The sequence below is a fragment of the Pleurodeles waltl genome, chromosome 12 (genome assembly GCF_031143425.1).
Source record: "Pleurodeles waltl isolate 20211129_DDA chromosome 12, aPleWal1.hap1.20221129, whole genome shotgun sequence".
Classification (NCBI taxonomy): Eukaryota; Metazoa; Chordata; class Amphibia; order Caudata; family Salamandridae; genus Pleurodeles; species Pleurodeles waltl.
Genome location: NC_090451.1, coordinates 681,287,565 through 681,312,020, shown reverse-complemented (window position 1 = coordinate 681,312,020; position 24,456 = coordinate 681,287,565). Strand labels below are relative to the sequence as shown.

At 48.7% G+C, this 24,456-nt stretch overlaps 1 protein-coding gene across 10 annotated transcripts in view; it reads left to right on the top strand.

Annotated features, from left to right (window-relative positions):
- Window positions 1-24,456, top strand: part of CHD3 (chromodomain helicase DNA binding protein 3) — a 1,503,198-nt gene that overhangs the window by 775,640 nt on the left and 703,102 nt on the right. For all 10 annotated transcript variants that reach the window (XM_069218663.1, XM_069218665.1, XM_069218664.1 and 7 more), the window contains exon 21: window positions 8,938-9,055. In XM_069218663.1, coding sequence (XP_069074764.1) covers window positions 8,938-9,055 — 118 coding nt within the window. The remainder of the gene's footprint in view (window positions 1-8,937; window positions 9,056-24,456) is intronic.

Here is a 24,456-nt window from a genome sequence, read left to right as displayed (position 1 = left end):
CGCCAAGATGCAGAACATCAGGGGAGTCAGGGTACGATGCGCACCCCTTCCTCGTTGGGCGCCATCCCCGGCTGGGCCTCCGCCGTCTTCCTTGCCCAGTGGCGCAGGTCCTCCCACTGTTTGCGACAGTGGGTGCTCTGCCTGTCAAAGACCCCTATGGTCCGCACTTCCTTGGCGATGGCATGCAAAATACCCTTTTTCTGATGGGCGCTGACCTGCAGAAAAAGATACATAAGAAAAGGTATAAGTCCTACCGTCTGGCCTGTTACACTCATGGCCCACCATATCCCTCCCATCCCCTTACGCACAGACATTGCCCACCATCCATGCAGCACTCTGCCCAGGACCCCTCAGCCACCCCACCACACGAGGCTTACACACACAGCACTCCATACATTCATGCCCCATGCACCGTGCTCACAGTGTACTCACCTGTTGGTCTGGAGGACCATAAAGTAAATGGTACTGGGGTAGGACCCCATCCACTAGTCTCTCCAGCTCCTCGGAAGTGAAGCGGGGGCCCTTTCCCCAGACACTCGAGCCTTGGTTGCTTCCAGACACAGGTCACAGCAGCACTTGCAGTGTACGTCCTCTCCTGTTGAAGGTCAGGTAGCAAGTGAGTGAACAGATAGAAAAAGGCGGTCATGTCTGCTGCGGTGCGTAACGTCACCGCCGGCGTACATCACCATTGTCTCATGGCACCCATAGGCCCCAATGATAACCAATGAGGTGTTGCACTGCGGTCGTCGACCGCCTCCCGCAACGGCGCACGTCAGCGGAATTACCTCATTTCCACTTGTCCCTCCTCATAGGTCAGGGGGCCACCATTTCAGGGGGGAATAGGCTATGGCACCTAACTGCGTCACGGCAGACATAGGCACATCAAGAGACCTACACGTTCACCTACTGTATCTGTTACAAAATGCAAGGCATTTTACTCTGAGGATATCTTTGAATATGACCATCTGCTCACCGTTTTTCAACCTAGAGTTCAACTGCTGAGGATGAATTAGGAGATGAAGACATACCCCAGTATACAGACCCCTGGTGGACCTGGTGACAATGGAGGACAGGCACATTATCCTAACATACAGACTTGATAGGGCCACAATCCAAGAGCTGTGTGCCCAATTGGAGCCAGACCTGATCTCAGCTATCCGCCACCCCACTGGTATCCCACCTCTTGTGCAGGTCCTGTCAGTGCTCCATTTCTTGGCAAGTGGCTCCTTCCAAGCAACAGTGGCCATGGCAGCAGGGATGTCGCAGCATATGTTCTCAAACATGCTGACCAGAGTGTTGTCAGCCCTGATGAAACACATGCGCAGCTACATCGTATTCCCCCCAGGTGGAGGATTGGGCCACAGTGAAGGCTGACCTCTATGCACTTGGACATATCCCCAACATCATTGTTGCTATTCATGGTACACATATTGCCTCCCCCCGAGAAATGAACAGGTGTTCAGAAATCGAAAGAGCTTTCACTCTCTGAATGTGCAGATAGTGTGCCTGGTGGACCCGTACATCTCCCATGTCGATGCAAAGTATCCTGGGTCTGTGCATAATGCCATTATCTTGAGGAATAGCAGCATTCCATATGTAATGGCTCAACTCCAGAGGCACAGGGTGTGGCTAATAGGTGAGCCCCTGGTCCCCACCCAGTGTCTGTTGGTATATGGGTGTGGGGTTGGCCCTAAGGGTGAGTGTGTTGCTAACAGGTATCCCTCGATATTTACAGGTGTCTCTGGTTGCCCCAACCTCTCATGGCTACTGACCCCAGTGAGGAATGCCAGGAAAAGGGCAGAGGAACGTTACAATGAGGCACATGGGCAAACAAGGAGGATTATCGAGCGAACCTTTGGCCTCCTGAAGGCCAGATTCCGGTGCCTTCATCTGACAGGTGGATCCCTGTGCTACTTTCCCAAGAAGGTGTGCCAGATCATCTTTGCATATTGCGTGTTGCACAACCTGGTCTTGAGACGCCAGGTGCCTTTTCTGCAGGAGTATAAGGCTGGAGATGGTCGTGTGGCAGCAGTGGAGCCTGTGGACAGTGACGAAGAGGAGGCAGAGGAAGAGGATGTGAACAACAGAACAACTATAATTCAGCAGGACTTCCAGTGACACACAGGTAAGACACTGTAACTTCACCTTCCATTGCAGTTTTGTGTTGGACATTGTACGTGTATTTGTAGAGCGCAATACCCACCCATAAGGGACTCAAGGCGCTGAGAGGGGGGGGTCTGCTACTGCTCGAATAACCAGGTTTTGAGGCGCTTCCTGAAAGTCAGCAGGTCTTCAGTCTGTTATAGGGGCAAAGGAAGGGTGTTCCAGGTCTTGGCGGTGAGGTGGTAGAAGGATGTACCTCCGGTAGTCGCTCTTCGGATACAGAGGATGGTGGCGAGGGTGAGGTTGGCTGAGTGGAGTTTGCGGGACGGGGTGTAGAAGGTGAGTCTGTTGAGGTAGGTTGGACCGGTATTGTGGAGCGCCTTGTGTGCGTGGGTGAGGAGCTTGAAGGTTATTCTTTTGTTAATGGGGAGCCAGTGTAGGTCTCTCAGATGGAGAGTGATGTGGCTGTGGCGGGGGACATCGAGGATCAGGTGATCAGTTTGTATGTGTTGCAGTCGTTTTAGGAGTCTGGCCGGGGCTCCTGCGTAGAGGGCATATCCGTAGTCAAGTTTGCTGCTGACGAAGGCTTGGGTGACTGTTTTTCTTGTATCTGTAGGGATCCATCTGTAGATCTTGCGGATCATGCGGAGGGTGTTGAAGCAGGATGAGGAGACGGCACTGACTTGCTTGGTCAAGGAGAGTGTTGAGTCGACTCAATACTCCATAGAGCGACAGACTCCATACTTGTATTTGTTCCAAGGGTGTTTGTTTATTTGCTAATAAGTGGAGGGGGTATTGCAATGGGCTGGGTTGCTGATGGAGGAAAGTTCAGGATAGAGTCCAGACTATTGGTATCACAGGTGCATTGTCCAAGGGGGCATAGGAAGTGGAGCAATGGCAGTTCAAGGTGGACACGGTGACAGAGTGGGACACAAGGGTGACATTCAGGGGAGTCTTATTTCCTGGCAGGGGTCTTGGTAATGTTCTCTGGCTTCTGCCTGGATCGCAGGGACCTTTTGCGTGGTGGTTCTCCTTCTGCAGGGGGAGGGGTGCTGGTGGCCTGTTGTTCCTGTGGTGGGGCCTCCTGTCCATTAGCGGCAGTGGAGGTGGAAGGCTGTTCATCGGTGTGGCTTGTGTCAGGGGCCAGTTGGTGTGCCACTGTCTCCCTCATGGTGTTGGCCAGGTCTGCCAGCATCCCTGCAATGGTGACCAGGGTGGTGTGTATGTCCCTCAGGTCCTCCCTGATCCCCAGGTATTGTCCCTCCTCCAGCCGCTGGGTCTTCTGCAACTTGGCGAGTATCTGGCCCATGGTCTCCTGGGAATGGTGGTATGCTCCCAGGATGTTGGTGAGTGCCTCGTGGAGAGTCGGTTCCCTGGGCCTGTCCTCCCCCGTCGCACAGCAGTCCTCTCATCTTCCCTGTTGTCCTGTGCCTCTGTCCCCTGAACCGTGTGCCCACTGCCACTGACCCCAGGTACCTGATGGTCCTGTGTTTGTGTGGTTACCTGGGGTCCCTGTAGTGGTGGACACACTGCTGATTGACGTGTCCTGGGGACAGTGGTATGGGCTCGCTGGGTGGGTGCTGTGCTGGTGTTTCCTGAGTGGGGAGGCTCTGTGGTGGTATGGGACTGTGCCTGGGTACCTGACTGTCCAAAGGTCCCTGATGGGCCAGATTGGTCATCCTGATCCAGGCATGCAGAGCTGCTGTCATCACTGTGGGCCTCTTCTGTGGGGGGACTGGATGTTGCTTGCACCTCCTCTCTGGTGACGTGTGGGGGTCCTGTGGGGATGTAAATGCAGTGTTATTGTTTCTGCGTGTGACATCTTGTGCATGGGTATGTTTCCCTCTATGGTTGTTATTACCAAGGCAGCTTTGGCTTGTGTGAGTTGTGATTTGACTGGCTAAGTGATTGTCACTAGTGTGCATGCTGTGGTGATGGGTGTCCATGCAGGGCTGTGAGTGGTGTCCATGCATTGGTGGTGCATGCAGTGCTGGTTACTGGGATGGGTGGGTTGTGATGGTGGGGTATATGTGAGGTGGTGGGGTGAGGGTAGGGGTGGGGGTATGTGATGGCATGCTAGTTGGTGGGGTGAAAGTAGTAAAGATTTGACTTACCAGAGTCCAGTCCTCCTCCTACTCCTGCCAGGCCCTCAGGATGCATGATTGCCTAGACTTGCTCCTCCCATGTTGTTAGTTGTGGGGGAGGAAGTGGGGGTCCACCGCCAGTCCTCTGTACAGCTATCTGGTGTCTTGCAACCACGGAACGCACCTTCCCCTGTAGGTCGTTCCACATCTTCCTGATGTCATCCCTTGTTCTGGGGTGCTGTCCCATGGCGTTGACCCTGTCCACGACTCTCCGCCATAGCTACATCTTCCTAGCAATGGACGTCTGCTGCACCTGTGATCCAAATAGCTGTGGCTCTACCCGGATGATTTCCTCCACCATGACCCTTAGCTCCTCCTCAGAGAACTTAGGGTGTCTTTGTGGTGCTATGGGTGTAGTGTGAGAGGTGTGTGTAAGGGTGTGTGGGGTGATGTGTTGGGGTGTGTGTTGTGAGGTGCGTGGATGGTGTATGGGTGATGGTGTTCTGTGGCTCTGGTTCTGTGGGTGCTCCTGGTGTGGCTCTCTCTATGTTGTAAATTGTTTGAAGTGGTAAAGGGTTGTGGGTAATGTGGGTGTGTGTTTTATAGTGGTGTGTGGGTGTGGTGTGTATATGTGTGTCAGGTGTGTGTAGTTTGAATTGTCCAATGTGGTATTGTTTTGTTAGTGTGTGTGTATTTTGAGCACTGCAGTATGTACCGTCAATGGTTTACCGCGGTCAAATGTCCGCCGCAGTGATTCGTGGGTCATAATGCTGTGGGCGTATTTCTGTTGGCATAATGGTGTGGGTTTTGGTACAGCCAATTTATCACTGACCTTTGGCTGGCGGACTTGTGTGTGTGTCTGTATAGCATGGGTTTCTATGTGTGGGTCATAATACGTGTAGCGGTATACCGCTGCGGTTGCGGTATGTTGGCAGCAGTAAGCATGGCGGTAAGCGGCACTTCTCTTCCAGGGGATCCTCATCAATAGTCATAAACATTGAACATTCCCACCCTTGTGCGGGGACCCCGGAGCATATATAAAATACACACATATTATACATGTGTAAAACAGCAATGCAGGCTATAATGTTAAAAACAGGCTAAAATGCTTTATTTCTATGAAGTCTTTTTTTTTTTTTTTTTTTAATTATAAAATTACAATAGAGAATAAATATCTACCCAAGCCCCCAAAACTGGGCTTAGGGAAGTAAGCAGTAGTAAACTCTAGAGAAAAAGAGAACAAACTGCATTGAAAAACAATGGAGCATTCTTAGCCAATAGGCTGCATGCAGGTTAACACAGGAGAACCATAAAAACTTTGGCAACGTTGAGTGTCTCGACGTAGAGTGTCTCGACGTCGAACGGTGATCTTTGGACCTGGACCTGCTCGCCGTCGTGTGCCTCAAAGTGGAGCGGTGGGAAGCCGACGGCGGATGTCTCTCATGCCGTCGTGGCAATTTCGACGCCGTGTCTCTTGACGTTGGGGGGCGCACAGCCTTTGGCGGTGACCGGGCACGCCGGCGATGGCTCGACGTCGATCAGCGGGCTGCCGTCGACGGAGACCTGCCCCTGCGATGATGTTCCCTCGACGCCGTCTCCTTCGACGTCGGGTGTGTCGCCGTCGACGGCGATCTATGCCGGTGAGACGGTGGTACCGACGACGTTGACGGAGAACAAACAGGTACTTTCCTACCTGCTGACGTCGACCTAGCCATTCTCTTCTGCTGGTTGTCTGGGAAGTGAAGAGGACGATGTTTTCTGCCTCTCCTGAAGCCCATGTAGCCTGATCTTTTCTCTGTCCTTCAGAGTCCTCTTTGACATATTCTTGCAGTGCTTACAAGTGTCAGGGCAGTGACTCTGAGGCAGGCACACTATACACAGAGAGTGTGGGTCTGACTGGGCCTTCTTCTTCCCACAAGCAGGGCATTTGACAAAAAGTGAAGGCATTTTTCTGTCAGGAAAAAACTGCCAAGCTCAGACAAAGATGTTATCTGTCGAATGAAAAAGGAAAAAACGCTTTTTTAAAGGATTTTTCTGAGAAAAACTCAGAAAAACTGAGAGCTCAATGCTCCAGGATCCTCTCAGAAGAAGCCGGAAAAAAGAACTGACCTAACTGTGAACCAACTGTCACCTTTCCTTCACCCCTGAGGCATGGTGGGATACTGGAGGTGCTCAGGGTCTTAAAGGCACGGTGCCAAAGTTTTTATGGTTCTCCTGTGTTAACCTGCATGCAGCCTATTGGCTAAGAATGGTCCATTGTTTTTTCTCCTTTTTCTCTAGAGTTTACTACTGCTTACTTCCCTAAGCCCAGTTTTGGGGGCTTGGGTAGATATTTATTCTCTATTGTAATTTTATAATAAAATTTTTTTTTTTTTAAAAACTTCATACAAATAAAGCATTTTAGCCTGTTTTTAACATTATAGCCTGCATTGCTGTTTTACACATGTATAATATGTGTGTATTTTATATATGCTCCGGGGTCCCCGCACAAGGGCGGGAATGTTCAATGTTTATGACTTTGATGAGGATACCCCTGGAAGAGAATTAGGATTTACAGGTAAGTAACTTATCCTTACCACCAATGTCATAATGAGGGCCTAACTCCTTTCGCAAGTCACAACAGCTGTTCATTAACTATGGCCCAGTTCAAACAGGCCTGGCCACCTCCAAGCAATCCTTGTCCAGATTGATTGTCTCATGTATTTTGCTCTTTTACTAGTTAGCCAATAAGTCCCTTGATTGCAGACCTAAGGCACATTCCTCTGGGGGCAAGGCAGCCACGTCTGCATTAATGAGAAACATTCCGTTAACAGATATTCGCAAGGCGGCTACATGGAGGTCTGTCCACACGTTTACTAAGCACTCCTGTCTTGATTCTGATTCTAGGACAGATGCTCAAGTAGGACAGGCTTCTCTTAGAAATCTATTGCATGATTTAATATCACTCTGTTGTTCTGTCTACTCCACCGTTGTCAGGGGGATGTGCTTGCTAATCTATTCAGCGGTTATGACTATACATGGAAATCCCCTACGATTGGAGGAATAGTTTCTTACCTGTAACTCCAGTTCTCTCGTAGGGGTATTTCAATGATAGTCATAAGCGACCCCCCCCCCCCGGTGAAATAGACATAATAATAATAATATTAATAAGGATTGATAATTCACAGACTCCTTCATATCAGCTAGCAAAGCCTACAGAAAGAACTGAGGCAACTGCCTCTTCCTAAGCATGATGGGATATAGGAGGACCATCTGCTCTTAAAGGCACAGCTTCATTTTCATTCTGTATAATGGCAGCCTATGGGCTACACTGCCCTGCATTGTTTCATCCTTATGTAACATTGCAAAAAGGTTTGTGAAAGATTTTCTGCAACATCTTTAGAATATCCATGCATTTTAATGCATATCTGTGTTACAGTACCATTTTTTCAACCAAGTAGGATGAAGAATCTGGCCTTTGTAGCCTCTCCCCTAGGCTGCATTTTGACATTCTTAAGTGACTTTGCAGGCCTTTCTGAAGAAAGGCAAGCATCTACACTTAAGAAGACAATTTCAGAACAGTGCTCCGGGGTCCCCGCAGGCATGCAGAACTATTCACCGCTTATGACTATTATGGAAATACTCCTACAAAAGAACTGGAGTTCCAGGTAAGAAACTATTCCTTTTACTTAATGTCTTTATAATCAGTGTGGGATGTTTATTGTGTTGTGTTTTCACTTTATTACTGCTGGAGTGCTGCATAAATACTTTACAAATTGCCTCTAAGCTTTGTGCCAAGCTACTGGAGGGTTAAGCATAGGTTAATTTAGTGATTTGTTTACCCTGACAAGGATTGTGGCTGTTGTTTGAGTAGGGATTAACCCCAACTGCCTGCCCAACCAACAATCCAATTTCTCACACGGATTCTGAGTTCTCTCCTTCACTTGTTAGTTTTTTCTTCAGGGTTTTGTCTCTGTAAAACCTTTCAAATTCATGTGCAGTGCTCGGGATTGCTTCCCTATTGGAAACCATTGTTCAAGCACTGTTGGGACTATATTGGACAATGTCCATTTTGCACCCATATGAGCTATACTTATGGTGCTTTTACAAGAATTGTGAATCAGGCAGGCGTACTTAGTGTTTGGCGGAGAGAATACTCTTTTGTATTTGCAACAGAGTACCCTCTCTGACAAACTGTAAATCAGGCCCAAAGTTTGCCACAATGTTGTCCAATCACCAAAATACTGCAGTAGGATTGAATTTCCTTCATCAGAGGTCCTGCTTTGTAATAGCAACAGATGCTTCTCTAACCGTCTGAGAAGCACAGCATATATTTACATGCGATCCACCCTTTTCACCATTACAGACAAACCTACTTGCATTATTCCTCACACGAGTGCTAAATGAAATCTGAAGGATGGTGGCCTCTCCGGGTGTGGTCTTCAGGCGGCTTACCTCTGATTGGTTGAAGTTTAGTTCTTTGTAAATTATGCAAATAGGCTACTAAACAGTCTTTGTTTCAGCCTTGGAACTAGTTTAACCTAGAACTGCTATCGTGATGCTACTGTGGGACACCCAGCTTAATGAATGCATGTGAATCTATGCAAGATACCAATCCTGGGGAACTATATTTACAGGTAAGTAACCTTTTTCTTTTCTCCTTTATTTTGTGGTGACATGAATTGTTCCATACAAAATGTTCATAATACATTTGTTTTACTATTTTTTTTTCTTGGTTGCTTGTTTACTCTTTTCTTTTCTGCATTTGTAGATGACAAAGATGCTGGACCTTTTGGAGGACTTCCTAGACTATGAGGGATTCAAGTATGAGCGCATCGATGGTGGGATCACAGGAGGCCTGCGACAGGAGGCCATTGATCGCTTTAATGGTAAGTGAAGGAGGCTGTTTTGCCTACAGATTCTTTCTTGCTTTGTTTAACCTGCACTGTCAGACCAGGATAATAACTGCTGCATTTTGGCACAAAGGCAGCTAAACATTTCTCTGTACAATATCAATTAGCGTTACCCTGCACACTCTCCACAACAGATCGCACTTTTGTCACCCTCTACATGAATGTCCTTGAAGGCTTGAATTTGTGAAAGATTGAGTGTTACTTTGTCTTTCTGCCATTTTCTTCTCATACAAATAACTATGCATGTTTAAGTGATTGTAAAAAGGTTAGATAAAGAAACTAGGTGAAGAATTGTTTGGTTCTGAGCTGCTGTACAGGTGATGTGAGAGGAAAATTATTAACGTGAAAAATTGGGAGGTATGTCATTTGAGATGTTCAGAAGTTTCCTATGTCCCCAGAAGCACATCATGCTGCTGAAGCTTGAAAAGTAGTGTAATTTGAGAAGTTGGCAAGTGCTCAACAGTACCAAGTAGGAGAATTTTGGAGCGTATCTTGAATTTGTACAATTATAATTCATAACCATTAAGCTGTGTGTGTCCTTCTAGTGATAGGTATGTTCTCCAACATCAAATCATCTTCCAATTGCTGATATATTTGAAATGTTCCCTGGCTGAAATGTTTGATTAAAGTCATGTTTCTGTGCATATTGACATGGCAGATTAATGGACATTCTACAATGAGTTGTTTGCCTTCCTGTACCTTGCTCTTCGTTCTGCACTGTCCGTGGGCGTTGTATGGTTAAAAAATTATATCAAAAGAATGTTTTTTCAAAAATAAAAGTCAGGGGTGCATAGTTATTCTGAGTTGCCCTCCTCACTTTCAGGGGGTGTCAAAAATGTCTGGACCCATTTAGTTGCAGGCAGTCCCATCATATAGCACCCCATGATTGCGCACATTCCGGGACAGGACTCCCTGCCACACTTCACCCTGAAGAGCCACTCCCTTACATCCCGCCCATTTGATCAACTGAACTCGTCACCTCTTGAGACTAGGTCCCTGAGGGGCTTTCCATGATGTCTAAAATTGACGGCGTCACAAGAGTACTGCCAGGTCTGTGAACCAGGTCATGGTTGCTTTCTCTCAAGAGGAGAGAGCTTTTATATGTGATGGTGGTGAGGAAGGGCAGTTGAGGTCCAGACCTTCCGATGCACTTGGTGGCTGTCAAGACTAACATCTTGACAGAGGAGTTGCAGCCAGGAGTTCCCTCCTCAGAACCCCTAGCCCAATTCAATGATCACTTATTGACGTCCTGTTGAGGACCTGGTCCAAAATCAACACATGGGCTCCTGTGAATAGAAAGATTGCCCGCCTCCACCGCCCACCTCACCCTAAGCGACCCACACTTCCTCACCCAATACCCTTCCTCGGAGAGCTTGGTGGTCCAAGCCTCAACACCCCAAGGCACATCTCCTACCATACCCACAAACTGGAAAACAAAAAGCCTGGACTTTTTGGGGAAGAATTTGAATTCTTCTGCTAGACTTACTTTGTGGACTGTGAACATCACATGCCTTTTGGGCTGTTTTTTCCAAAATCTGTGGGACACAGTTGCGCAAGTCTTCCCCAGGTCCCGGAGGAGGCCCGAGCTGTACTCTCTCAGTATGTTGTCAATGGGAGAGATGCAGCAAAGTTCAAAATCTGATGTGGGCTCGACACAGCTGACTAACTGGGCAAAGTGGCTCTTCTGGTGCCATGTCTGGTTGAGGACATCTTGCTTTTCGGGGGATGTCCAAGCTTCCCTTATGGACATAACCTTCCATGGCCAATTCCCTCCCAGCCACTGAGCTGCACATGCTCTCCAGCCTCTGCATGGCCAAGGGTGTGGTACCCACAAGCCTTGTGAGTCAGGTAACCAGCTGTCTGGTCAGCCCACCTCTCCCCCTGCAGCTGCAGCCTCCAGTTCTTCCTAATCTACCCTTTTGCCATCATAGAACACGCTGGTGATGGCAGGATTTGCCATCACCTTCCCCACTGACAATCCATTACTTTGGACAGGTGTGTGTGCAGGGTCCTTTTTATCAAGAGGAGGGAGGGAGAAGCAGGAAGAAGTCTACTCGGCTTCCAAATACAACCAGTGTAAATCAAAGGGGGAGTGAACGTCACCAGTCTATGAGACAGAGTCTTGAAGAAATTATCTCTGAAACCTTCACCCACCAACAGTGTATGTTATCTCCATTGGGGTGATGTCACGGATAGCATCATCATTGGGTCTCTTCACTTGCGTGTTCAGTTCTCCAAATGAATTAAACCTCCCCAGGAAGGAGATTAACTGGGTATAAGACATTTGTGGGATCTGAGTGATATACAGTAAAATTACCTCCTATACCTCTAAATGTGATTCATTGGAAAAAGAGGGATTGGGTGAGACTGAATACATAACACTGTTAAATGGGACAACTGATGAGTGCTAAACATCTGGAAATCCGGTCAACATGTTTCGGCCTTACGTTGCCTCTGTGTGTTCATGGCCTTCATCAGGACTGTGTGTGGTAGATCCCAAGTTTCATCAGTTATTTGGTAGAAATGTTAAGTAAGTATATTAACTCACATTTCTTTTTTAGGACCTCATTATAGCCCTTGACAGTTTTCTGAGAAAGGCAGGATTCTTGCCTATACTCAAATTGAGTACGATTGGCCCCATGGGGTTTGAGAAGAGTCAGGGCTTCATCTGTAACCCACAGGCTGCTTTCCTCCCTGCACCTTAGAACTCCAGTTCTCTCCTGGCCTAGTTATTCCCGGGTGTTGCAGATTGTCCGAAGAGGCTACTCTCTCCACTTTGAAACAACTCCTCCCTCCATGCCACCATCTCACGACTGGCTGACGGAGGATCATCTGTCCTTTCTCCATGAGGAAGTCACAGCTCTCTTGGCCGAGAGAGCCATAGAGAGGGTTCCAGTGCCAGATGTAGGCTGGGGTTGCTGTTTCTGCTACTTACTTCAGTTTTGGAACTTTCATAGATTCACATGCTTGAATCCTTCCCCATCGCCGAGATGGGAGTCCCCGGTGTAATACAGAAGCTTTGCTCAAATACATATAAACATAACATGCATTAGGCCTTTAACTTAGAAACATATCACAGTCATTTGGTAAAAAAGGACTAAACTCTAGAATCAACCAATGAGATTACACCACCCTCTAGAACCCTCCTGCGAGGAGCTGCCTTCCCTCAGATTTTCCACTGCCCCTTGTGCTTAGGAGTCTCCTCTGAGCTCTGCTCAGTTCTCTCTCAGACACATTTTTCTGAGGTGTTTTGGATTACTTTTATTCAGAAATTCTCTTCATTTGGGTGCTTCAAACTGACAACCATGTCAGAGACACATAAAAAGGGGCTTTTTAGAACCTGTGCTACCTGCATGAAGAAGAGCTGCATGTGGATGACCAGCATGAGGACTGCATATATTGTCTCGGTCCTAACCATAAAACCAGAGACTGTAAGATATGTAGGAAATTTTGAACTAAAACACAAAAAAGATCGTCTTCTCCTTTGGCTACAAAAGTCGAAATCTAGAGACAATCTTGTCTCTGACGATGACAGTGCCTCATCTTCTATGTCTGTCACCAAGACACCTGTGAAGAGACATACTGAGGAATCGACTGCCACTGTGGAACCTCCTAAAAAGGCGCCTAAAAGACATCCGAAGGTTCCTCAAAAATTCATAGCCCGTCAAAGAAGCATTTGTTGCAGTTGGAGAATTCAATGGGGTCAGATACCCTATTAAAATTAAAATAGAAACCCCTCTCTGAGCCCCCAACGCTGCCTCTGCGGCTAAAGCATACATTCAAGAAACCAGCCTCTGCACCGTCGACAGCACCATCGTCAATGGTATCTTTGGTGACAGCTCACGTATCAACAACGACATCAACCGCTGTCACCATATCTATGTCGACGGCAGCCTCCACAGGGTCCTCATCGACTGTCTTCTCATCCTTGTCGATGGTGCACCCCATTTCGTCTCCGTGAGTACAGTCTCCTTCAACACTGCTTACCTTGTCGACGATTCTCCCGCCTACGCTGTCATGGACAAAACACCTGTCAACGGCTCCACTGATGACGATCCCACCGTCACCATTTGTCAATTTCACTTCCGTCGATGATGCCTCGGTCGACAATCACCTTGTCGACACCACGACCGTCGGCGACGGCGACTCACCTCTCATCGACGATCAAGGAAATACCTATAAAGAGACAAAGACTGTCTACATTGTCTCTTTCCTGGTCGACGGAGTAGTTTGGACTTAAAAAGATTTAAGAGCATCGTTTGACCCTCTCCCTTACATCTCCAAGTAAGGTGTCGAGACTATTACTTTCACACCATTTGGATGAAGATAATTCGGAGGATGATGGACTATACAGAGTGGCTAGAAGCCCTTCGCAATTACGTGACAAATGTCAGAAATACTCTGATGATGATTCATACTATGACCAGCAATATTACGAGCAGCCATAACAGCAACAACAGCAAGGGCTGGTATGTCTATCTTCCAGCTTAGTGTCGGATTTACAAGCAATGTTGGCAAATTATAGGGAGCATTTTCTGCCAATACCTACATCTGTGCAGCAATCAACGATTCCCACAATGACATCAACCCCTTAGCAGTTTCAACAGCCGCAGGTGTTAACTCCTCCTCGACTACGGGGTTCCCCCCAGACTGTACCTACCCAAGTACAAACTTCTTCAGACGAAGAAGGTGAGGAGGGTGAGATCCATACACCACAAGATGAGTAGAATGAATATATAATTCCAGCGCCTGCCTCTCCTGGAACACCTATTGTGGAATCTCCTCCTGAGGATATTGGTAGTTTTCACAACTTGCTGGATAGGGAAGCCACATGCTTTGATTTACAGATGCCTGCAACTCAGCAAGACTGTTTCCTGTACGATTTCAAAGAACCTCATAGGAAAACGGTCAAACATATTCCAATAATTGACCATGTTTGGAGTCAAGGTTTGAAGATAATACATAGCCCTGCAACAGTACCTGCAGTGTTACCTAAATTGGATAAGAAGTACAAGTCAACGGATGACGCTCCTGCCTGCCTAACTGGTCATCCAAAGACGGACTCCATCATCTCACAGGCGGCGCAATAGCGCTCTAGAAACCCTTCTACACATTTACCCACGCTGCCAGATAAAAAAGGGAGGTACCTCGGTAACATCGGGAAGTGGTTTTCCTCAATGTCTGCCATTGTGGTTCGAGCTGCTAATTCCCTAGCGCTCCTTTACAGATATGATAGGCAACTGTGGTCGGACATAAATCAGTGTTTGGAAGAACTCCTGGAGAGTACCATGGTAGAGATGAAGAAGGTGCTAATTGAGGGACAATGTTCCCCTGCAGAGATAATTGACTGCGCACTTGACATCGCCACCATGGGCTTTAGACTGCTAGCTGGATCAGCAGTTTTGAGGCGTCAAAGGTGGCTCAAAGCCACTAATTTCCGACTATAGGTCCAAACAAAGATTTTAGATCTTCCCTATGATGGTGAGACGCTATTCGGGAAGCATGTCGATGATGTGCTTCAAGCAATAAAGTCAGACACTGATACCGCCAAATCGCTGGGCACTCTGCCATATAGGAAAGTGCCTTTTCATGGAGCCAAGGGCAGAGAGCAACCTTCATTTCGTGGAGGATACCAACAGTACAGATATCCATCTTACTCCACCACCTTCCACACCGCCAGGCCCCAATATCAGCAAAGGCAGCTGCCCCCAGCGGATTACAGCAGACCGCCTCACAGAGGAAAGCCTGGAAGGAAAACTAAAGAAGCCTTCCGTAGGCAATGACTGGCTTCAGCACCAGCTACCTCTCGTTCTTTCCCATCAACTTTTCAGGGAACGCTGAAACACCATATTCATCATTGACGTCAAATAACCAAGGACAAATGGATACTGGATGTAATACAATTTAGCTACCTCCTAGAGATCATACATATACACCGAGTGACACCACTGTCCCAGGTGCAGCAAAAACATCTGCGTCTGCTCAACTTGGAAGCGCAGACCATGGTTAGCAAAGGAGCAATAGAAGTTGAATGCTATTCCCAGAGGGGTAGAGGCTTCTACTCCCGCTTCCTTCTTGTTTCGAAAAAAGTCTTGTTTGTGGAGGACAATCCTAGACTTAAGGAAACTAAACAAATACCTGAAAAAGCAAACATTCCGTATGGACACATTGCAAGACATCCTACAGCTTCTCAACAGAAGAGACAATATGGCTTCCCCGGACCTTCAAGATGCCTACTTCCATATTCCCATTCACCCAAGCCACAGAAAGTTCCTGAGATTCATGGTAGCCAGAAAGCACTTTCAATTCAAGGTCCTTCCCTTTGGACTCAAGTCCGCACCCCGGATCTTTACCAAATGTTTGGCTCCGGTTGCAGCCTGCCTAAGACGCAAGCAACACCAAATTTTTCCCTATCTAGACGACTGGTTAGTAAAAGCTCCCGACTTCCAGTCAGCATGCAGGTCCATTGCTTCTGTTTAATGGTGCTCTTACGGAGCCCATCTTAGAGCTGTGGAGGAAGCCTGTGTCGTCACCTGCTGTCAATAGGTCTGTGGCAAGGAGGTACAGAGTGGCGCCTGGAGATCAGGGGTTCTTATCAAAACACCCTACCCCGCAGAGTCTGGTTGATCAGGCCTCTTGTTCCACACGGTCTGCACCAGGCTCCTTCCATGTGATTCTGTCGGACAGGGAATCCAAAAGGATGGCGCAGTCAGCGAAGAAAACTTTCACTTCTGATGGATACAACTACCTGTGGATTCCTCACCTTTTGAATTCTCCCCTTGCGCCAGCATCCAACGGAAATCTTCTTCCTAGCTTCTGCACGTCGACGAGGACGTCACAATTGCCCACGCGATGCCGTCTGACTTCATACAGGCAATAAGAGGTCCTCGCCGACGTGCCGACGTCAGTTCCCTTTTTTCCGTGCCATTCGAACGACGGTTATTCTTCGAGGGAGCTACTGTTACTACTCGACGTAGTTAGTTATTTTGCTGTTTTCTCTTTGAGACAATTTAAAATGTCGCAAAGAGAATCTGGATTCAAGCCCTGCAATGAGTGCGGTGGCAAAATGTCGGTTACTGACCCACATTCTGACTGTTTGTGGTGTCTTAGCTCCGTCCACGACGTTGACAAATGCGACTCTTGTCAAAGAATGAATCCAAAGGCCTTAAAGGAGCGTGAGGCAAAGTTCTTTTTGGCAAAATCGAAGAAAAAAGAGAAAAGACATCATCGCAAGTCATCTTCTCCGAAGTCGCATCGGCGTCACTGTGACTCCCGGCGCCGTCGAGAATCTCGACGCCGGTCGAGTAGGGAGAGATCGCGGTCGAGGTCGCCTTTAACTCGACGCCGGAAGACATGGGAAGTGAGTCCCACCATCTCTCCCCAATAGCAGATGCTGTTGGCATCTCCGACATCCCGACTTCGCCGACGTCGCCTGTGAATCCTCCTTCGGTATTTGAGGTTCCTCGGCGTCAGGAGTTTTCTCCAGCTTTATAGACGTCGGGACCGGCGTCAATGTCGCCTCCAACCAGGCTCCTCAGTACCCGGCTTTCCCGGCCCCTGGAGCCGACAGTTCCGCATTCTTGAATGCGATGTTCTCGATTTTTCAGCAGATGGCTCCAGGTGGTGGTCCGGCTGGACCTTCGGGCCCTTTGGCCTTCAATATGGGTGCTCCGGCTCCATTACGACCGGCACCTTTTATGCCCTTCCTTCCCATGGGAAATGTGGGCTTGGCGTCGGCGCCTATGGCGTCAGCATCTCAGCCAGTGACACCGAGTAGACCTGTGGCTCCGGCACCGGAATAGTCTCCTGTCCTCCCTTCTCCTCGTTCGGCGCCGAAGAAATCCATGGCGCTGATGGATCCGGCATCTGATGGATCCGAGGATCGGCATCAAGCTTCGACGTCTGCCGAAGCCATGTCGACGCCGAGGATTGAGGAAAGATTACACTCGAGAAGGCTTGCTCTTCGCCTCCTTGAGGAACAAGAATATCAGAGACAGGCTTTAGAGGAAGGAGAGATTGAGGAATCTCGAGAAGATCTCCATGGGTTGGACACGGCTAGTGGTCTGGACACTTCTCCAGAATGGGACTTGTCATCACCTGGAGAGTATATGGAGGAGGCTGCAACATTTCATTCAGTCATCAGGAAAACAGCTGACTTTTTAGACCTCCCTTTGCCGGTGTCTGAGCCTAAGCCCAATATTTTAATGGAAGTGTTGCATCCTGCCTCAACTACTGCAGAGCCACTTCTGCCTTTTAATGAGGCTCTGTTGGATCCAATCCTGGAAATTTGGAAGAAGCCGGTGTCATCTTCGGCAGTGAACAGATATGTGGCTCGAAGATATCAAGTGGCTCCTGCTGACCCAGGCTTTCTCTCCAGGCACCCAACTCCTGAAAGCCTGGTGGTTCAAGCTTCATGTTCAGCCCGGTCTGCCCCAGGATCATTTCCAGCTGTGCCCTCGGACAGAGACTCTAAGAAAATGGACATTTCATCAAAAAAGGCCTTTTAGTCATGTAGCATGGCTTTAAAATCCACTAATGCTACCTGTATTTTAGGGAGATACATTTACGCCCTGATGGACAAAATAAAGTCGTCTCATACTGAGGTGCCCCAAGAGGTTTTGAGCCTAGTTTCTGATGTTCAAGCAGCGGCAACCCAAGTTATTCAATCAGGACTAGATACGACTGACTGTAGCCAGGGCTATGGGTACTGCTGTTGCTGCAAGGAGGCAAGCGTGGCTTTATAGCTCTGGTTTCTCGTCCAATGTACAGTCAACCCTCTTGGACCTTCCCTTCGATGGCGATAAACCTTTTGGCTCCAAGGCGGACTCTGCATTAGAGAGGTTTAAGGTGAGTAGGGCCACGGCGAAGTCTTTAGGCTTGCAGGCCTCCTCTTCTGTTTCCTCCAGACTTTTTAGGAGGTTTCGAGGATTTGGTCATGGTTCCTCCTCCTCCTTTCGAGGAAGATTTCAGCAGCAACCCGCCTCTGCTCTCTCCTATAGATCTTACAGGGGGAGGGGTAGGGTCCGAACCAGGGGAGCCTCCCAGCAGCACTCTGCCTCTTCCTCTTCCTCTGGAGGGGTGCAGCATGGAAAGCAGCCATAGCCTTCCACCAATTGCTTCTCACACCACTCCTGTAGGGGGGAGGTTATTGGGCTTTCTCCGCAAGTGGGAGGTTATAACTTCAGACTCCTGGGTCATCAGCATTGTGGGGAAAGGCTATGCCCTTCCCTTTCGGGAGTTTCCTCCCCCCATCCCGCACCACCCATCCTACTGTTCAGAAGAGCATCTCCTGTTACTAGAACAGGAGGTTCAAGTCCTCCTTTCAAAAGGTGCAGTGGAGTTGGTTCCAGAGCAGGAGAGGGGTTAGGGTTGATATTCAAGATACTTCCTGATCCCCAAGAAGGATGGACGGTTGAGGCCCATCCTGGACCTGAGGATCTTGAATTGGTTCCTCAAACAGGAAAAGTTCAAGATGCTGACCCTAGCTCAGGTGCTTTTGGCGCTGAACGATGGAGATTGGATGGTGTCTGTCGACTTACAGGATGCTTACTTTCAAATCCCGATACTCAAGTCGCACAGGAAGTATCTCCGGTTTGTAGTGGGGTCGCAGCACTATCAGTTTGCGGTCCTTCCATTTGGTCTTACTTCAGCACCCCGAGTCTTCACAAAGGTGATGTTGGTGGTTGCGGCAGAGCTCAGAAGGAAGGGGATAGCAGTATTCCCTTACCTGGACGACTGGTTGATCAAAGCCAAGTCTCTGGAGCTCGTGTTGCATCACCTTCAGTCGACAACCCAGTTGTGGTTCGACCTGGGTTTTTCAGTGAATGTACCCAAATCTCACCTAGAGCCCTCTCAGCGCCTCCTGTTCATAGGGGCAGTACTGGATACAACATTGAGTCGCGCCTTTCCTCCGCCTCAGCGGATTCAGGCGTTGGTTCCAATGTTTCAAAGTGGAGCGGTCATTCCGGTCCTCAAGGTCCTACGCCTGCTCGGTCTGTTTGCTTCTTGCATTCTGCTGGCCACTCACGCTTGCTGGCACATGAGGGCTCTTCAGTGGTGCCTCCGGATGCAGTGGTCTCAACACAAAGGGGATCTCAAGGGTTCAGTGAAGATCTCCAGAGATGCTGCCACGGATTTAAAATGGTGGATTGCGAACGGCAATCTTTCCCGAGGAAGGCCGTTCTCGCAAACTCCGCTGGTGGCCACAGTAATAACGGATGCTTCCACTCTAGGGTGGGGAGCTCATCTGGGGGACCTGGAGATCAAAGGTCTTTGGTCTCCATTAGAACAGATGTTTCATATAAATCTGTTGGAGTTGCGGGCGATACGTCTGGCTCTCAAGGCCTTCCTCCCATCCATTCGCAGTCAGTCGGTTCAGGTCCTGACGGACAATACGACCGCGATGTGGTATATAAACAAGCAGGGAGAAGTAGGGTCGTACCTTCTCTGCAGAGAAGCTCTACGGCTTTGTTCCTGGGTAAAGGACCATCAGATTTGCTTGGTAGCAAATCATCTGGCTGGAGTCTTGAACGTACGTGCGGACAGTCTCAGTCGCCATTTCTCGGCCGATCACGAGTGGCGTCTCCATCCGGATCAGGTCCATCTAATCTTCCAGATGTGGGGGTTTCCTCGGATAGATCTGTTTGCCACTCGGGAGAACTCGCACTGCCCGTTATTCTGCAGCCTCCAGTATCCGGTACAAGGATCGTTGGGGGACGCGTTTCAGATGACCTGGTGCGACCAGTTGCTTTACGAGTTTCCCCCCATACCCTTGATTCCTCGAGTTTTGAGGAAAATTCGCCAAGACCGGGCCCAAGTCATCTTAATAGCTCTGGATTGGCCAAGGAGGGTATGGTATTCGGACCTTCTCCAACTCTCTCTGTGCCCTCCACTCCGTCTCCCTCTCAGGGCAGACCTCCTCTCACAGTCGCAGGGGCAGGTTCTACACCCCCACCTCCAGAGCCTGCACCTTCATGCCTGGAGATTGAACGGGCAACCTGAGTTCCTTTTCTCTCCCACCTGACGTAGTGGATGTTATTTTATCGGCCAGGCGACACTCCACTAAATCTATCTATGCTAATAGGTGGGCTAAATTTGTGAATTGGTGTGGAGAGAAGCAAATTGACCCCTTACGTGCCCATTTATCGGATATTTTGTCTTTTGCGCTGTCCCTGGCACAGAGGGGTTGTGAAGTGGCTACAGTCAAAGGATATTTATCTGCCCTGTCAGCCTTTCTATGTCTTCCGGACCAGCCTTCTCTATTTAGATCCCCTATAGTACTAAGATTTTTAAAAGGTCTCGTTAACAAATTTCCTCCCACTCCTTTCATTATGCCTCAGTGGGATCTAACCCTAGTCTTGACTTTTCTTATGGGTTCTCCGTTTGAGCCTATGCATTCTTGCCCTTTAAGGTTATTGGTTCTAAAGACAGTTTTCCTTGTTGCAATTACTTCTGCAAGAAGAGTGAGTGAGCTGCAGGCTCTTTCTGTTAAACCCCCTTACACTTCTTTTTATGGGGATAAGGTGGTGTTGAGGACCAGGGCTGCTTTCCTACCGAAGGTTGTTTCACCCTTTCATGTGGCCCAAACAATTACTCTTTCCTCGTTTTATCCTCTGCCTTATCCTTCGAAAGAAGAAGAAAGACTACACCGGTTAGACCCTAGGAGAGCGTTGAGCTTCTATGTGAACAGAACAAAGGATTTCAGGTTGGAGGATCAACTCTTCATCGGGTACGTGGGAAAAAGGAGAGGAAGGGCAGTCCACAAGAGAACACTCTCCAGATGGGTCATTCTTTGCATTAAACTGTGTTACTCTCTAGCAAAGAAGGAACCCCCATGATGGTATAATAGCTCATTCCACCAGAGCTAAGTCGGCCTCTTCGGCCTTGGCTAGGGGTGTTCCTGTGGTCGACATCTGCAAGGCCGCAACTTGGTCATCCCTCCATACTTTTGCAAAGCATTACTGCTTGGATTCTGAGGTTAGGAGGGATGGCCATTTTGCACGGTCAGTGCTGCAGGATTTCTTGGTTTGACCATTCAGACACCCTCCACCGAGTGCGGTACTGCATTGGGACTCTATTCAAAAGGTGAGGAATCCACAGGTAGTTGTATCCATCAGAGGAACGAGTTACTTACCTTCGGTAACAACTTTTCTGGTGGATACATTAGCTACCTGTGGATTCCTCACGGTCCCACCTGCCTCCCCGTTGCCTGTCTGGTCTAACCAAGTTGTTCTTGGGTGTGCTCCTCTTGGTACTTGAGGGCTTGTACATATACTGTATATATTTATTTTAAAAAAAAAATCTTGAGTTTTTGGAATGATGTGTTTATCTTGAATTTTATTAAATATTGTTATTTGATTGATTGTCTCAATGGCCTATTAGTCTCAGGCACGTAAAAAATGTTAGTACTGACGTCGGCGAGGACCTCTTATTGCCTGTATGATGTCAGACGGCATCGCGTGGGCAATTGTGACGTCCTCGTCGACGTGCAGAAGCTAGGAAGAAATTTCCGTCGGATGCTGGCGCAAGGGGAGAATTCAAAAGGTGAGGAATCCACAGGTAGCTAATGTATCCACCAGAAACGTCGTTACCGAAGGTAAGTAACTCGTTCTTCTTGCAGTATGGCCCTCAAGGCGGCAAATGCTACCTGTGTTCTCGGCAGATACGTCCACGCCCTGATGGATTCGGCTAGGGCTATGGTTCCTGACCTGCCACAGGAGGTGCAGGAACAATTTTTTGAACTCCTATCGGATGCTCAGGCTGCAGCAAAACAGATAATCCAGTTTGGCCTGGATTCCACAGACTCTGTGGCCAGGGTGGTGGGTACCTTTATTGCTACCAGGAGGCACTCGTGGTTGAGGTCCTCTGTTTTTTCTCTGATGTGCAGACTACTCTAGTGGACTTGCCCTTTGATGGGGGAAAACTTTCTGGTGACAAAGCTGACTCTGCCCTAGAACGCTTTAAAAACAGTCGGGCCACAACAAAGTCTTTGGGTCTGCAAGCCTCCTCTGCTACCCCTTTTAGGTCCTTTCGGAGGTTGAGGGGATTTGGGCATGGAGCCGTTTACTGTGGGAGACCCAAGTCCACAGACCAAAAGCCTACCAGCCTCCCTTATAGATCCTTTAGAGGGCTGGGGAGGGTTCGGACAAGAGGGGCCACCCAGCAGCACCCTGCATCATCCTCTTCCTCTGAAGGACAACAACAAGGGAAGCAGCCCTAGTTTTCTCCCCATTTTCGACCACACTTCTCCTGTAGGGGGAAGATTACGTCTTTTTCTCCACGAGTGGGAGTTAATTACATCAGACTCCTGGGTTCTGAACATTGTGAGAAAAGGATATGCTCTCCCTTTTCAGGAGTTTCCCCCTCCCAGCCCTCCCCGTCCCTCATTTTGTTCAGAAGACCATCTCCTGTTGTTGCAGCAGGAGATTCAGATCCTGTTGTCAAAAGGTGCGGTGGAGTTGGTTCCAGAGCAGGAAAAGGGTCAGGGTTGTTATTCAAGATATTTCCTGATCCCCAAGAAGGACGGTCGTTTGAGACCAATCCTAGACTTGAGGATTTTGAATTGGTTTCTCAAACAGGAATAATTCAAGATGCTGACTCTGGCACAGGTACTTCTGGCGTTGAACAAAGAGGATTGGATGGTGTCTGTCGACCTGCAGGATGCTTACTTTCATATCCCTATACTCAAGACGCACAGGAAGTATCTCTGTTTTGTGGTGGGGTCGCAACACTACCAGTTTGCAGTCCTTCCGTTTGGTCTTACTTCAGCACCTCAAGTCTTCACAAAGGTGATGGCAGTGGTGGCAGCAAGTCTCAGAAGGAAGGGGATATCAGTATTCCCTTACCTGGACGATTGGATGATCAAAGCCAAGTCTCCAGAGCTTGTGTTGCATCACTTGCAGATGACAACTCAGTTGTTGTTCAGTCTGGGTTTTACGATAAATGTACCCAGGTCTCACCTGGAGCCCTCTCAACGCCTCCTGTTCATAGGGGCAGTACTGGATACTACATTGAATTGGGCCTATCCCCCGCCTCAGTGGATTCAGGACATCCAGGCGTTGATTCCACTGTTTCAAAATGGAGCGTTGTTCCAGTCCTCAAGGTCTTACGCCTGCTCTGTCTGTTCGCTTTGTGCATTGCTGTTGGTCACTCATGCATGTTGGCACATGAGGGCTCTCCACTGGTGCCTCCACAAGCAGTGGTTTCAACTCAAAGGTGATCTTGAGGAGTCGATAATGATCTCCAGAGACGCTGCAGTGGATCTACCGTGGTGGGCTGTGGACGGCAACCTTTCTCAAGGAAGGCCGTTTTCACTGCCACCTCCGGTGACCACGGTCATGATGGATGCTTCCACTCTAGGGTGGGGAGCTCATCTGGGGACCTGGAGATCAAGGGTCGTTGGTCTCCAGTGGAACAGACTTTTCATATCATTCTGTTAGAATTGCGGGCGATACGTCTGGCTCTCAAGGCCTTCCTCCCGCCCCTTCGTGGTCAGTCTGTTCAGGTCCTGACAGACAACACTACTGCGATGTGGTATATAAACAAGCAGGGAAGAGTAGGGTCGTATCTTCTCTGCAGAGAAGCTCTGCGACTCTGGTCCTAGCTTCGGGACCATCAGATTTGTTTGGTAGTGAATCATCTGGTTGGAGTGCTCAACGTACGTGTGGACACTCTCAGTCGACATTTTTCGGCCGATCACGAGTGGTGTCTCCATCCGGATCTGGTCCTGTACATCTTTCAGATGTGGGGTTTTCCAGGGATAGATCTGTTTGCCACTCGGGAGAACATGCATGGCCCGTCATTCTGCAGCCTCCAGTATCCGGTGCACGGAGCTTAGGGGGATGCGTTTCAGATCTCTTGGTGCAACCAGTTGCTTTACGCATTCCCCCCCCATACCCTTGATCCCTCGGGTTCTGAGGAAGATTCGCCAAGATCGGGCTCAGGTCATTTTAATAGTCCCGGATGGGCCAAGAAGGGTGTGGTACACGGACCTTCTCCAACTCTCGCTGTGCCCTCCGCTCCGTCTCCCTCTCTGGGCAGACCTCCTCTCGCAGTTGCAGGGGCAGGTTCTACACCTCCACCTCCAGAGCCTGCACCTTCATGCTTGGAGATTGAACGGGGCAACCTGATTTCTTTTTCTCTCCCATTGGATGAAGTGGATGTTATTCTATTGGCCAGGCGACACTCCACTAAGAACGTTTATGCCGGCAGGTGGGCAAAATTCGTGGCTTGGTGTGGAGAGAAGCAAATTGATCCTTTGAGGGCCCACCTCTCCGATTTTCTGTTATTTGCTTTAGATTTAGCACTGAAGGGTTGTGCAGTTGCTACTATTAAGGACTATTTGGCGGCACTGTCAGCCTTTCTTTGCCTCCAGGATC